At 65.8% G+C, this 14,072-nt stretch overlaps 5 protein-coding genes across 5 annotated transcripts in view; 3 read left to right on the top strand and 2 right to left on the bottom strand.

Annotated features, from left to right (window-relative positions):
- Positions 1 to 456: 456 nt before the first annotated feature.
- AURANDRAFT_68092 (hypothetical protein) lies at positions 457 to 3,398 on the bottom strand (the record flags this gene model as incomplete). The annotated part of the gene is made up of 2 exons (XM_009043713.1): positions 457 to 915; positions 990 to 3,398. 2 exons carry the CDS (start codon positions 3,396 to 3,398, stop codon positions 457 to 459), a joined length of 2,868 nt encoding a protein of 955 aa, XP_009041961.1.
- Positions 3,399 to 4,107: 709 nt separating this feature from the next.
- On the top strand, positions 4,108 to 4,692 carry AURANDRAFT_15921 (hypothetical protein; the record flags this gene model as incomplete). The annotated part of the gene is made up of 2 exons (XM_009043704.1): positions 4,108 to 4,359; positions 4,573 to 4,692. Coding segments are annotated over 2 exons (372 nt in total), but the record flags the coding sequence as incomplete, so codon positions are not given.
- Positions 4,693 to 4,974: 282 nt separating this feature from the next.
- On the top strand, positions 4,975 to 5,307 carry AURANDRAFT_8575 (hypothetical protein; the record flags this gene model as incomplete). The annotated part of the gene is made up of 2 exons (XM_009043705.1): positions 4,975 to 5,061; positions 5,098 to 5,307. Coding segments are annotated over 2 exons (297 nt in total), but the record flags the coding sequence as incomplete, so codon positions are not given.
- Positions 5,308 to 6,647: 1,340 nt separating this feature from the next.
- Positions 6,648 to 6,918, top strand: AURANDRAFT_34148 (hypothetical protein; the record flags this gene model as incomplete). Its single annotated transcript, XM_009043706.1, has 2 exons — positions 6,648 to 6,739; positions 6,792 to 6,918. 2 exons carry the CDS (start codon positions 6,648 to 6,650, stop codon positions 6,916 to 6,918), a joined length of 219 nt encoding a protein of 72 aa, XP_009041954.1.
- Positions 6,919 to 7,652: 734 nt separating this feature from the next.
- Positions 7,653 to 14,072, bottom strand: part of AURANDRAFT_68094 (hypothetical protein) — a gene marked incomplete at both ends in the record, with an annotated part of 10,100 nt that continues 3,680 nt past the window's right edge. Inside the window, 9 exons of the mRNA XM_009043712.1 lie at positions 7,653 to 7,702; positions 8,690 to 8,738; positions 9,792 to 9,889; positions 10,066 to 10,129; positions 10,245 to 10,246; positions 10,711 to 10,795; positions 11,298 to 11,337; positions 11,531 to 11,568; positions 11,753 to 11,830. Coding sequence (XP_009041960.1) covers positions 7,653 to 7,702; positions 8,690 to 8,738; positions 9,792 to 9,889; positions 10,066 to 10,129; positions 10,245 to 10,246; positions 10,711 to 10,795; positions 11,298 to 11,337; positions 11,531 to 11,568; positions 11,753 to 11,830 — 504 coding nt within the window. The remainder of the gene's footprint in view (positions 7,703 to 8,689; positions 8,739 to 9,791; positions 9,890 to 10,065; positions 10,130 to 10,244; positions 10,247 to 10,710; positions 10,796 to 11,297; positions 11,338 to 11,530; positions 11,569 to 11,752; positions 11,831 to 14,072) is intronic.

Consider the following 14,072-nt stretch of genomic DNA (forward strand, 5'->3'; position numbering starts at 1 on the left):
CAGCGTCTCGTAACCCAACATCCCCGAAGCGAGCAGCGCCAACTCCACCCACGCCCCCCACCGCCCCACCCCCCCCGCCTTTTTCTTTTTTTCAGAAACCGACCACACGAACATATGTGAGCCGCACGAGGCGTCTCGAACCGCCGTACCCAGCCCGCGGTTCTAACAAGATGTCCACTCGGTCGACTATGACCGGGTTCGACTGTCTCCATCGACGTGCAGCCGAAGCGCATACGCGTGCCACAGGGTTGACCGACTAGAAACCGGACAATTCTAGTGCGCACGAGCAGGAGGACATGCAGAATGCCTACTGGAACCTAGGCCCTGCGATTCCCCCTCTTGAGAGAGAGGGGGGCTGAGTAAAGAAGGTGCGACCTTTAGCGTGCTTTAGCGTGGTCGGCTTGCTACTCTGCCGTGACCAACCGAGCAATACAGAACTTGAGGCGGCCCTACACACTAGTCCTCGGGCGCGCGGAGCTCGCCGACGAGCTGGACGACGGTCGCGGGGGGGAGCACGGGGGACGTGGCGAGGCGGCGGACGGCCTTGGACTTCTTGTCCCCGGGGTAGTGGGACCAGGGCTCCTCCTTCTTCCACTCCTTCAAGTTGAGGAGCGCCCAGGCCCGCTCCGGGGGCATCGTCTCGTCCTCGGCGAGGAAGTAGGGCATGTACTGGTCGCGCACGTCGTAGGACGCGCCGGGGCCGCCGCCGTCCGAAACGACGAACGTCGTGAAGAGGACGACGCGCGGCGACGCCGGGTCGCGGATCGCGTCGCGCGGGCCCGCGTGGACCATGGCGTGGTCGCCAACGAAGATCGAGCCGGCGTTCCAGACGTCCTTGGACCGCGGCGCGGCCTCGTCGTCGCCGCCGCGCCGCGGCCGCGCGGGCGCGGGCGCGGGCGCGATCGGATCGATTCGCTATCTTACAGGCCGATGGTTTTCGGCGGCGGCGGCGAGCCGCCGAACTCCTCGTCGAAGTCGTCGTCGTCGACGTCGTCGTCCGAGGCCGGCGGCGTCAACTGCGTCGGCGGCTTCCGCTTCCGCGGCGACGACGTCGACTTGCCCGCGACGGAGGACGTCGACTGGCCCGTCTTTTGCCGCTTGGCGGGCGGCAGGCAGTCGGGCATGGACGCGCCGTCGCGGAAGCTCTGGCGCGGCGGCGCCTGCGCCTTCGCCTTCGGCGGCGCCGGCGCGGTGTCGCGCTTCTGGCGCGCCTTGGCCTGCACCAGCGCGCCCGCGAGGTCGTCGCTCGCCGTCGCGGCGTCGGCGGCGCGCGCGTCGGGCATGCTCTCCGTGGCGTCGGAATCCGCGACGTCGTCGTCGTCCGCCGCCTCCGGCGCCTTCGCCTCGGGAAGCTCGGCCTCCTTGGCCCTCATCGCCTTCTCCCACTCGAGGTCGAAGAAGTGCAACAGCTTCGCGCGCTTGGCCTTGACGTCCTCGCGCTTGAAGAGCTGCTTCGAGAAGCGGTCGCCGAAGGTCATGTCGTCGTCCGCGGCGCGCGCCGGCAGCGGCTTGTCGAAGAGGAGGTCGAAGAACTTGAGGACGTAGACGCCGCAGTCGAAGGAGTTGCGCTGCTTCGGGAGGTCCGGCGCGAAGATGGGCATCGTCTCGGCCTCGAAGCGGCCGTCGAGGTCGCGCGACGCGTGGCGGTCGGCCCAGGCGCACTTGAGGAACGCGCGGAGGTACTCGGCGATGCGGCCCTTGTCGTGGGACCGGAGGCTGTCCATGGCGAGGATGTACGGCTCCGACGGGTCGGGCGTGGCGTCCGCGTCGTCGCCGTCGCCGTCGCTGTCGGAGTCGATTTCGATGACGTCGCCCTTCTTCGGCTTCGGCTTCGGCGCGCGCGGCGTCCGCCGCGAGGGCTTCTTGCCGGGGTTGACGACGACGGCGAGGCTCCAGTGGAGGTGCTCGTTGACGGGCACGAAGAGGAGGTCCTGGTCGAAGACGTCGACGTTCTTCGTCCACCGCTTGACCTTGGCGTAGGCCTTCTTGGCGTCGAAGGAGCCGGGGAACGCCTCGGCCTCGAGCATCTTCGTGAAGAAGAAGGTCGAGAAGACGTGGACGCTCACGACCGACGCGAGCTGGTTGTGCATCTTGTTCTTGAGGTAGAGGTTGATCAAATTGTCGTTGAGGAACTCGCCGTCCTGGAGGCGGAGGCGGTCGCCCTTGAGGCACGTGATCGCGTCGGGCGCCTTCGCGCTGGGGAAGGTGAAGGCGGGCTCGGCGTTGGCCGGGTCGTCGACGAGGTTGACGTGCGCCGGCGCCGCGCCGCGCTTGCGCTTCGAGCCGCCCCGCGGCGCCGCGGCGGCCGGCTCCGCCTCGTTCTGCTTCGCGCGGCGGCGCTTCTCCATGGCGTCGGCGTCCGTGACGCCAAGGAGGTAGGGGGCCGCGGTGTCCGCGCCGCTGATCAGGTTGATCGTCGCGTGCGAGTAGTTGTCGTAGAGGAAGCCGAGGACGTCGTCGGTGAAGACGCGCGCGGCCGAGCCGGCGAGGTCGAGGACGACGCGGCAGTGGGGGCCCGGGTTCTGGCTCGGGTCGAAGCGCTCGCGGCTCAGGGTGTTGCCGACCCAGGCGTTCTTGTCCAGGGTCAGCGCGAGGAACTTGACGACGGGCCCCCCGTCGCTCAGGTCCGCCGGCGCGTCGTCGCCGCAGAGGTCGATGGGGCCGGCGTCGGCGTCGTCCTGCGTCTTGTACGCCATGGATTCGATGTCGCGCGCCTGGATGGCCACGGTGCGGTAGTTGCCCGTAAGCTGGCTCTTCCACTCCATGTTGATGGCCTGTTCCGTGATGACGAGGCCCGCGCCGAAGTGGAGCTCCGTGCCGAAATACGCGCGCTTGCAGTCGAGCCTGCAATGCGGCGCGCCGCCGGGCTTCTTCTCGCGGCTCGGCTGGCGCCGCGGCGGCGGGCTCGCGCGCCGCTCCGGCGTCTTCTTCGGCAGCGGCTTCGTGCCGTTGTACGGGCGGGCCCGGGGGCGGCCGCCGAGGACCTGGCCGCTTCCGCTTCCGTAGACGACCTTGCCGTCGTCGAGGCGCCGCCCGCCCGGGCCCGTGCCCGTGGCCCCGCGCTGCTGCATGCCCGCCTTGTACGGCTGGCCGGGCGCCACCATCGCGGTCTTGGCGATCTTGTGCTGCCCGAGCTGCGGCGGCGCCTTCGCCTTCGGCTTCCACGCGCGCTCGTCGTCGCAGTCGCCTACGATCGCATCGCGTCGCGCGCGCGCGAGGCATGGGGCGCGAGACGCGGGCCGCGCGCTGTCGGAGCCGATCTCGATGGCCTCCTCCTTGGCCCTGCCCGCCTTCTTCGCCCGCTCGAGCGCCAGCGGCGGCGCCTGAGGAGAAACAAACTCGCGGCTCGTGCGCTGCGGCGCCTTGCGCTTCGCCGCGGCCGACTTCAAGGCCACCATCTCCGTCGATTCCTTGGCGCGGTGGTCGCCCTGCGTCGCGCGGTCGCCCGCCGTGGGCTTGCAGTCGTCCTCGGACCCGGAATCGTCGTCCCGCACACGGCCCCCGCTGGGGCCGCGCCCCTTCCCGGAGCCCCCCGCTTCTCCTGCTGCTCCGCCTTGCGCCGCCGAGCGGGCGGGGCGCTATCGATGGCCCCGCAGTCGTCAAAATCCAAATCGTTCAGCCGGCTCATGCCTTGCTTTTTCTCTCCTGCGCGCGAACTAAACTGAACGTGTTCCGCGCCTTTTCTCCGTGGTCCGCGTGCCGCGGCCAAGGGCGTCTCTGCGGCGTGGCTCGCGCGCGCCCCCGTGACGATGCGCGCGAGGAGGCCGGGCAGGCGCAGGCTCGATGCGGAGCTCTCCTCGACCCAAGCGGCATCACTGACCTGAACTTCGAGTATTCGAGTACGCTGTCTCTCTCGTGATGGTGCCGAAGAACGTGGCTCTCCGCCGGGCGGCCATCGCCGGCCTTTCCCTCGCCGCCGTGGCCGTACTCGGCTACCGTTCGCGCTTCCCGTCCCTGGGCGCGGCCGTGTCCGCGACTGCGTCGGAGCTCGCTGCCCTCGGCGCAGTGCCCGAGTCGGGCGCGTCGTCGCCGTCGCCAGCGGCGACGCACGCGAGCCGGTCGTGGAATCTGACGGCGGAGAAGGCCGTCGTCTACGGGGCCCTCGTCGACGAGGAGCTCGCCGCCGTCTTCGACGCCTGGGCCGCGGACTTCTCGCGCGCGTATGCGACGGCCGACGAGCGCGCGGAGCGCTACGCGCACTTCAAGAAAAATTTAGCCGAGGTCGACCGTCTCAACGGCGCCCACCCCTACGCACTTTTTGGCCTCACGCGCTTCGCCGACCGGAGCGACGCCGAGCGGTCCACGCGGCGGTCACGGCGCGCCGCGCTCGCGGACATGGTCGCCGCGCTGCCCGGATCCGTCGCCGCGGGCCGCCAGCTTGCGAGCGACGACCACGATACCGGCTTCGACGGCGGCACGGATGACGGCACGGCGACGCGGAGCGGCATGGCCCGGGGCAAGGTCGGCTGGATGTCCGAGGACTCGTGCGTCGCGTGCGGCAAGCCCGACGCGGACCACCAGTTCAGCCGGGCCCAGGTCTGGGAGTTCCGCAACTACTCGTCGACGTACCAGCCGACGAAGTTCGACTGGCGCGCCCTCGGCGCCGTCACGGACGTCAAGGACACGGGCGACTGCGCGTCGACCTGGGCCTTTGCCGCGGCCGGCGACATCGAGGGTACGCAGTTCCTCTCGACGGACGACGCGCTCGCGAGCCTCAGCGCCCAGCAGCTGGTCGCCTGCGACACGCTCGACGACGGCTGCCTCGGCGGCGACGCCTTCAAAGCCTTCCAGTACGTCGAATCCTTCGGCGGCCTCGCGTTCGACGCGGACTACGCGTACGCGAACGTGGACGTGGCCGCGCAGCCGCCCCACAGCACGCCGACCTGCGACAAGGCGGCGCTGAACGCGGCGCTGAAGGGCGGCGCCGTCGCGCGCGTCGGCGCGTGGCAGATGGTCGCCATGGGCGCGGGCGACGAGGACCTGCTCAAGCTCGCGCTCCTCCGCAATGGGCCCGTCGCCGTAGCCATGAACTCCGAGGGCATGGACTTCTACGTCCACGGCGTCATGGGCTGCCCCTCCGACAAGGGCGACTGCGAGGCCGGCTCCATCGACGAGCACAAGCACTGCGACCCTGACACGCTCGACGTCCACGCGCTCCTCGTCGGATACGGCGAGCAGGACGGCCTCCACTACTGGGTCGTCAAGAACGCCTGGGGCGACATGTGGGGCGAGGACGGCTACTATCGCGTAGTCAGGGGCGTGAACCACTGCGGCATCGCCAACTTCGCCACGCACTCCGTGAGCAAGGCCATCGAATTCGACCACGCGGGTCACGCATAGCCCTGGCCGGCGAACCCCCCCCCCCCCCCCCCCACCCCTTCCCTCTTCGACATCCTCTTCAAGGAACACTCGCCTAGTCTGCCGGCTTGTGTGCACCGCAGCTATGAGATCGGGCGGCAAGATGACCGTCGCAGGCGTAAATTATCGGTATTATGGGTGGGGGCTTTGACGGTCGCCCGTACCTAAAAACCTCCTCGAGATCGTGGGGCGCCACGCCAAGGCCGACTTCGAGGCCATCTACGACCACGAGTGGGCCAAAATCGACCAGTCCGAGCGGCCGCAGGCCGAGCACATGCTCACCTACTTCCTCAAGACGAAGACCGCGGCCCTGCTCGCGTACTTCGCGCGCGACGACGTCTCGCCGCTAACCAAGACAGTACGGATTCTCTACTGGAAAATGACATCTAGGAGCCCCGCGCGGTCGAAAAAAGCTCCTGCGGACGCGTCCGCAGGAGTCGTCGCCCCTCCGGGGCTCCGAAAACAGACCCTTCACCGACGTACGTGGTACGGCCGCTACGCGGCCGTGCTTCCCCTGTGCTCCTCAACTGGCTTCGCCTCGGGCGGCCGTTTCCGGTTACCTGAACTCTTCGGCTCTCGACTGCGTGATCCCCACGATCTCCGACCTGATCCGCGTGCGCCGACGGCCGCCTCGGCAGAGAGCCGTTCGCAGGGGATGCTTGTCGAGAAGCGCGCGCGCGTCCCGGGCGCGCAGAAGTTGAAGTGGTAGTCGAGGTGAATCGACGCGCTTCGTGTCGCAGCAGACGTCGTCACCTCATGCAATCGGATGACTGCCCCGGCGGGCGCGCCACGGCGCCGGCAGCCGGGCGGGTCGCCGCCGATGCGGGCGCGAACACCGCCTCTCGCGAGCCGCGTTTGGAAGACTCGTCTAGCGGAGCGCATCGCGCCGCATGCTCCGTGGTCCGCGTGCCGCGGCCAAGGGCGTCTCTGCGGCGTGGCTCGCGCGCGCCCCCGTGACGATGCGCGCGAGGAGGCCGGGCAGGCGCAGGCTCGATGCGGAGCTCTCCTCGACCCAAGCGGCATCACTGACCTGAAGGAGGAGGAGGACAGATCTTACACACAAGGACAGATTTTACCCCCGGCGCGGCGAGGAGGAGGAGCGACACTCTCGCCGATATCGAGGCCCCGCGTCGATTGCTGCCGCGCCCCCCGCTCATCGATTGTGCTCCTCGAACTACCGGTGAGTTGCCCGCACCCCCGCCCCGAGTAGTGGCAGCCGCAGCATCGAGTCGAAGACCCCGGACCAGTCCAGCGACCTTCACAACAGATCAGCGACCCTCGCAGGCAATATGGTCAAGCAGAAGAATCACACGGCGCGCAACAAGACCGTCAAGGAGCACGCGCGAGGCATCAAGAAGGCGCGGCGCCCGCGCCACGAACTGTATCTGCACGTGGCAAGACTCGCCCTCGCAGGTGCCGAACTTCCGCTACAGATCGCTCAAGGGCATTGACCCCAAGGCGCTGCGCAACAGGAAGTTTTCCTTGCGCTGGAACAAGGGAGGTCGCCCGAGCGTTGACTCGGAGTCCGACGACGACGACGAGGAGGAGGAGGAGGCGTGAATGACGCCGGAGGACGCGTGTGGCTACGCCGAGCGACGAAGCGCGCCCCCCTAGATTTTAAGGGTCTGGGAAACGGTAGAAAGATGAGACCAAGAAGAGGATTCCCTCGCACGAGCGGCCGAGCAGGGCCTGGATCGTCGATGTGCGGGCGCTGCGATCTAGCCAAGTCCGCCGCGGCCGGCGTTAGAGTAACGACGAACTTCATGCGCTCCCGGGAGTCGTTCCCCTCGTAAGTGGCGATGCACGGGGCACCGGCGCTCGCTCCGGCGCCCGTGACGACCACGACGGCCCAGGCGAGGCACAGGCGCGCCATCCTCGCGGATGTACTTGGCGAACTCGCCGTCGCGGGGCGCGTCGCGTACCAGCCTCGAGACATCGAGTCGCCGGGATGGAAGGACGCAAAACAAAACGGGCGTTCCAATTCAAATCCGCAGCCGTGCGACTCGTACTGAGTTGCCATCCTCGTGTCAGGATCTACTTGCAGAGACCAGGGTCCAATTTCCGCAACCACTATTAAATTGAGATTTTCGAAAAGAAGCTCCGGCGGACCAATAATTGCTGCCTGATTTATGCAGCTCTGCAATGGACCAATCTATATCTTTGCGGAAACTCAAATGTTGTTGCCATCAACATTCGAAATCATGTTAATCAAGTGAAACATCGAGCTATGAGGGACTGGCCTAATGCCGATCTATGCCATATACTGGCCTTCTACCTCACTGCAGAGGACAAGATTAAGATATTTTCTCCACGGAATGTATCCCACCACTTGAACATGGAAGATCTGTTACAGGAAACTATCGATCAAATAGGCAAACATGTCACCGAAGCGGCATGGGAACGCGCAAACGGAGATAAATCCACTTATGTCCACACTGTTGCCAATGCTGAAGGGACGCACGTTCACTCGGCAGTGCAATTCGACACTGTTCCTGATCATCATCATCTCGGTTTATCTGTGGATCAACATCGTTTTCTTCAAGAGAGGGAGTGGACCCGCGAAGAATACTATCGAGATGTACAGCCGCTTTCAGACACTGGCGCCACGATATCGTGCCAGCCTGACGGCGTGGGTATTCTGCAGGAAACTGTCAGCAATGCCGTGATGATGATACAGGGCGCTACAGCACGTGACCCGACAGCTTCAAAAGCTGGGCCCCCCGCTGCTGCGCGAGGGACCCGGTGGGGTCCCTCGCGAGCACACCCCAGCTAAGCTAGCCGAGCTATCGGCGAGAGGCCCACGGGCGATTAGAGAGATAGAGAGTTTTGTATATGGTGGCCGGAATACTCGGTAATGGAGTCGCCGGGCAGATTCCGCAGCGACTCCTTTACGATCGCACACCCCTCGTCGAAGGCCATGAGGTGACCCTTGCGGCCCGGCGTCGGCGGGTCGCAACCGCGACCCGTGAGCACCTGCAGTTTCCTTTGCTCCTGCGGCGCGTCAGAGCGGATATGAATCCCGTTGACCATAGGCACCTCTTCGTAGTGCGCTTCTTCGTAGTGCGCCGAAGACCATGAATCGTACGCGAGATGCCCGAGGCGCGGGAACCGACGAGAAATAGCGTAGCATAGCATGGCGTGATGTCTTATTTCGGACGAACAATTCTCTATCTTGTTATGGGCCGATGTACCACCGGTATAGCAAAAAATATCTATGTTGGGACTATGCGGGTGCGTTGCTGAAGGCATGCTGATGGTATGAGCGGCGATGCGCCGGCGTGGCGCCTGCTCAGATGGTCTTCTGCGCCTGCTGTGCGCCTGCTATGCTTACACAATAATATAATCGAGTAAATGCGGTAGGACGCCGGTATGCCGGTAGCCTACTATGCGGGTTTTATGCGGGTGATTTGCGTCTACTATGCGGCCGGTATGAGGGTGGTGTGGAGAGGGAATGCGAGTGCCATGCGGGTGGCATGCGTGTTAGAATCCGAGTATGCTAGATGACATTGGTGTTATCCAGGCTGAGAGCCCGCGCTAGGGGCCCTAAAATACCCGGGAAGTAAGAGGTAATATCTACTTAGTTCTATAGTTGAACGGCCTTACAATCCTTCGACAAACGAAATAGACGCACCATTTTGGTCGAGCGTGATATCAGCCATAAGCGCCTTTGGTACGCTCTTGTAACATCCGTTGGGCGTGACTGGAGACCTAACCAAACACCCCCACTCCCCACTCTAACCCAAAGCTGACGGTCTTGTAACATCCGTTGGGCGGGACTGGAGACCTAACCAAACCCACCCGCCCCACTCTAGTGCGAACTCGGCGGCACGGACCGTCGTGAAGCCCCCACCTCGCCGGCCGGCGACGTGGACGCGCGCGAGGCGGTGCGGCCTCATACTAGCATACTCGGATTCTAACATGAGCATCTCTCCCCATCGCTGGTATCCAAATTAACCTGGTTTATGAGCATCTCTCTCTGCCACTTGTATCCACTGTAGCGGGTACTTAGAGCGAATACTCGGCGACGAGGATTTGAATCGCACTGGCACCCGGGAATAAGTGGCCCGGCAACACCTCCAGGCGCCGGATCATCGCCAGGCGTTTTAGCCTTGGTTATCACGACTTTAAGAATGGTAGCAAGCTGTTCAATGGCCCGGGGTTACTTGCGACTTACATTCGGCCAAAACGACCAAGAAACGGGGTACTTTTTTCGTTGCATCGAACCCCGGCTAGGCCTTGCGCGCGCCCGAAACCGCACCGGGCATCCGGGCCTATTCGCAAAACAGCCAGTGAGCTGGGCACTGCCTGACTCGAACCCGCTCGAACTCGGCCACATCGTAGTCGCCTTGGCTACTTTTTCGGAAGACTGATCTTCCCTCATCGAGACTTCGACGAAGATCGAAAAGCACTGTCGAAACCGGCCGTGCACTCACATTGAAGTCGGCTTGCAGATTCTGGCCCAGCATGCGCGCGGCCGTCGCGAACTTGTCGCAGGTCTTGAGGTAGCACACGGAGCCGGCGAGCGTCCAGCCTGTGTCAGGGTTTATGCGTCGGGAGTATATCCCAATCGATGGGCCCAGCGCCTTACCGCCGCAGCGAGGTGTCTTCTCGCATTTCGCGCCTGCGAAGAGCTCACTATTCACGACGGTCCGAATAGGATGATTCGCCAAAGTCCAGCTGGACACAGCACCCCAATGGGATTTTCACAGCAGTCCGCAGGGTGGGCGCCGCCAGAGATGGCCAAATCGCACTTGCCCTTGAACGCGTCCACCTGCGGGAGACTCACTATTCACGGCGGTCCGAACAGGATGATTCAACGCAGTCCGGCTGGAAATAGCTGCCCAATGGTTTTTTTTACGTCGTCCCGGAGCTCGAAGCCTTCGCACGCCTGCGCGGAGCTCACTATTCACAACTTTCCAAATAGGACGATTCGCCAAAGTCTAGCTGGACACAGCACCCAAATGGGTTTTTCACGCGCAGCCGCGTCCGGGACGGCGCCGGGAAGGTCCGCCGCGTAGGCCTCGTAGTAGCGCGCCGCAAGGTTTGGGAAGCGGTCGTACTGGTGAACGACGGCGACGCGCCGGCCGCCCGGCGTCGTCACAACCTGCGGGACGCGCGGCGTCGCCGGCGCGGCTGCGGCGCGCAGTCCGTCCGCGCGGCGCCTCCCTTCCGCCCCGCTGCCGCCGGTCTCGATCGTCCGCGCGGGCCGCGACGCCGTCAGCGCCGACCCGGGCGACCTTCGCCTGGAGGTTTGCGACGAGCGCGTCCCGCTGGGGCACGAGCCGCGCGCCGGCGACCCGGTCCTCGTGGAGGAGAACGTTGTGCACGCCCTGGTCGACGCCTGCGGCGCACACGTCCCCGCCGCGCGCCGGCGCCGCGGAGTCCCGCGCGGGCCGACGCCATTCCGCTCGCACGACGCGAACGCGGCGTCCGATACCTGCGGGCAGAGCCGTCGTCGGACGCAAAGCTCAGGTACTGTGGCCTTCAGGGACCGTTGGAACCGTCGGCGAAGCGAGGATCTCAGGTACTGTGGCCCTGACCGACATTTGAACCCGTCGGCGAAGCTCGGACTTTTGGTGACAGAGGCGACGAAACTTCTGAAGTGGCGCCTTTCAGGCGTCGACTCCGGCCGCAGACGATGGCGCTCATCTGGTCCGCGTACGCTTCTGCGCAGGAAGAGGCGAGGTGGGGAGCTCAGGTACTGTGTGGCCTTCACGGACCGTTGAAACTCGGGCGGCGGGCGGCTAGGGTCGGCCATTCGTGGCCTCATCGAGGCGCGCTCGCAAACGCGGCCCGGGGGGGGACCCGGAAGGGGGGGCGAAGCTCGGACTGCTGGTGACTGCGCGATCGAGTCCATAAGCCCCCGAAATCCATCTCCCATGTCCGCGCGGGCACGCGCGCGCCTCCGAGAACGTCGCGATAGAGACGCCGCTGCAGACCTGCGCGAAGCACGCGTCCGCCAAGCTGTGGTACTGTGGCCTGCATGGACCGTTGGAATTGTCGGCGAAGCGAGGATCTCAGGTACTATGGCCCTCACCGACATTTGAGACCGTCGGCGAAGCTCGGATTTTTGGTGACAGAGGCGACGAAAGTATTGAAGTGGCGCCTTTCCGGCGTCGACTCCGGCCGCAGACGATAGGCTTCTTCGCGAGCTTCTGCCGCTTCTTCTCACCGAAGCAGTCCTTGATCCAGCCGCCGTTCCAACCGCACCTGTGATGAAATCGACCGGCGGCTTCGTTTGGGATGAGCAATCGGTCCTCGTCAAGCTGCCGACGGCGCGATCGAGTACTCTGGTCGCGTGGCCTTCACCGACATTTGAAATCGTCGGCGGAGCTCGGACTGCTGGTGACTGCGCGATCGGGAAACGTCGCCCAGAGCAAGCAAATTTACTCACATTGTAGTCCGATTGAATATTTGATTTCGATGCGGAGCCGCGCTCGCCGATGGTCCGCGACTCGACGCCGTGGAACGCCTAAGCTCAGGTCATGTCGCCTTCGCGGACCCTTGGCGAAGCGAGGACTCCGGGTGCGCGCGTAGAAGGCGGGGCCGCGGCCATCGAGGATGGCCGCGAAGGGGTCGGCCTGGAAGGCCGTGTCGCGGACGTCCGCGAAGAGCACGCCGCGGTAGCCGTCCGCAGCGCGTGCGCGCAGGTAGCCCGCGATAAGCGGCCAGCGGAACCTGGGGTAGCTCGGTTATCGTGGCCTCCACAAACCGCTGGAACCGTCGGCAAAGCGAGGACGGTTGGTGACTGACGCGACCAGAGTTTGAAGTGGCGCCGCCCGTCGTCGGCCCCGGGCGGCGCGTCGACGGGTGGAAGCTCCGGAGTCGCGGCGGCTCGAGCGCGGCCGGGTCGTATTCGACGAGCTCCGCGCGATACGTCGCCGCGAGCGCTCGGAGGGGCGCGTCGACGGCGGGCGCGTCGACGAAGAGCGCGAGGTGAGCGTCCGCCGCGTGCACGCCTGGGCTCGGCCGGCGGTCACGCGGGCGCCCGCGGTCCCGGTGCGCGCGCATCGACACCGGCCCGCGCGGAGCGACGCGGCGAAGACGGCGAGGTACTTCACGTCGATTTCTTTGGCGAGGCCGACGACGAGGTCGCGCGGGCCCGGCGCGGCCGGCGCGGGGCCTGCGGCGCGCGCCAGGCCCGCGGCGGCCCGCGGCGCGGCCCGCGGCGCGTGCGCGGGAGGCGTACCGCGCAGCGCCGCCGCCGGCGCACGGTCGATCGAGTCCAGAAGCGTCCGCGCTGACGCGATGGCGTCGTAGTAGATGCCGAGATCGAGGTCCGCGCCCGCGCCCCCAGCCGGCGACACGTCAACCGCAGGGGCGCGCGCAGCAAACCACGACGTCATCACGAGGTAGGGGATCATGGCGAGCACGCCGAGGACGAGCACGGTCGCGCACGAAGGCATCATGTGCCGAGTCGGATGATATAGATTATCAATTTCCCCCCCCCCTAATCTAGACGGGTTCCGGGGCCAGGAGTGGATGGGGGGTAGTCATCCTGCACGGGTAGGAAAAGCTCTGTTGATTCCTTCCGGCAGGTATATTCGCTTCGACCTGGGAGGGGTGCGCGGTGAGAGTCGACTGGGGAAGTGGACGCGGCGTGAGCGCTGCACGCTCGTGACGTAATGAGATCCATGACCTACCGTGACGGTGCTGTCAGAGACGTGAAATCCGCTTCTGTCGGCGCGGCGCTGCTCGGCGCCCGCTGGTTTTATAGTTTCGGTCGGATGCACCATGTAATTTTCGACCCGGCGGCCCATGCCAAGGTCTGGTGCTTCGTGCAGCTCACATGAGCGCGGAGCGCGACGTTGTGAGAAGGAGCGGCGTGCAAGACTAGCGTGTTGTCGCATACTCCTCCCGTAGTCGCAGATCCTCCGCGCGTTTTTGTAAGAGTTTTTGTGCTTCGCGCGCGGACGCGCGAATCGGTGTCGCAAAAAAAAAAAGGGGGGGGGGTTGGCGTTCGGGGCAGTAGTGACCCACGCTGTGAGTACTAAACGACTGGTTTAGATTCGCGCTCGGTCACACGATTCCGCCGCTTTAGCTTTAACGAACCTCGTCAGGGATGGCCGCAGCAAAGGCAGTGGAAGTCATGGTCGAGGCCATGGCCAAGGCGAGTTTTCCTCAGATTCTGCTAAATCAAAGGCCTCTCTCTCCAAAAAAATAGGCGGTGGAGATCGTCCTCCTCAATCGCATCATGCATCCCTTTGACCTGTCCCGCAGCCCTGGGCGGACGCGGTTCAATGTCGAGGTGGACGAGGTCGATGTGTCGCGCGGCGCCGCGGTCGCGCCGGGGCGCCGCGCCGCGCGCGCAGGCCGCGCGCGCCGACCAGCCGCGCGCGCAGGTCGTGCGCGGCCTCATCGAGTACTGGCGGCGCGACCCGGGCCTGCCGCTCGTGCTCCTCGTCGTCACGCGCTCGCCGAGTGGCGGCCCCGCGGCGCTCCTGGAACGGTGGGAGCTGCGCTACGCGGCCGCGCGTGGCGGCGGCGGGGGCGGCGGCGGCGAGGCCGAAGCACTCGCGAGCGTGCGGGCGCTCTGGCGGCGCCTCGTCGTGCTCCTACGAACGGTGTCCTGCGCGGCGCGGACGCGCCGTCGCGCGCGTTCGGGCGCGCGGCCGTCGCCCGGGGCGCGCTCGCGCGCCCGGACCCCCGCGCGCCTCGCAGCTACTCCATCGCGGCGTCGCTGCCGTGCGCGCGGCTCGCGCGGCGCGCCGAGG

Source organism: Aureococcus anophagefferens (genome assembly GCF_000186865.1).
Source record: "Aureococcus anophagefferens unplaced genomic scaffold AURANscaffold_63, whole genome shotgun sequence".
NCBI classification, from domain to species: Eukaryota; class Pelagophyceae; order Pelagomonadales; family Pelagomonadaceae; genus Aureococcus; species Aureococcus anophagefferens.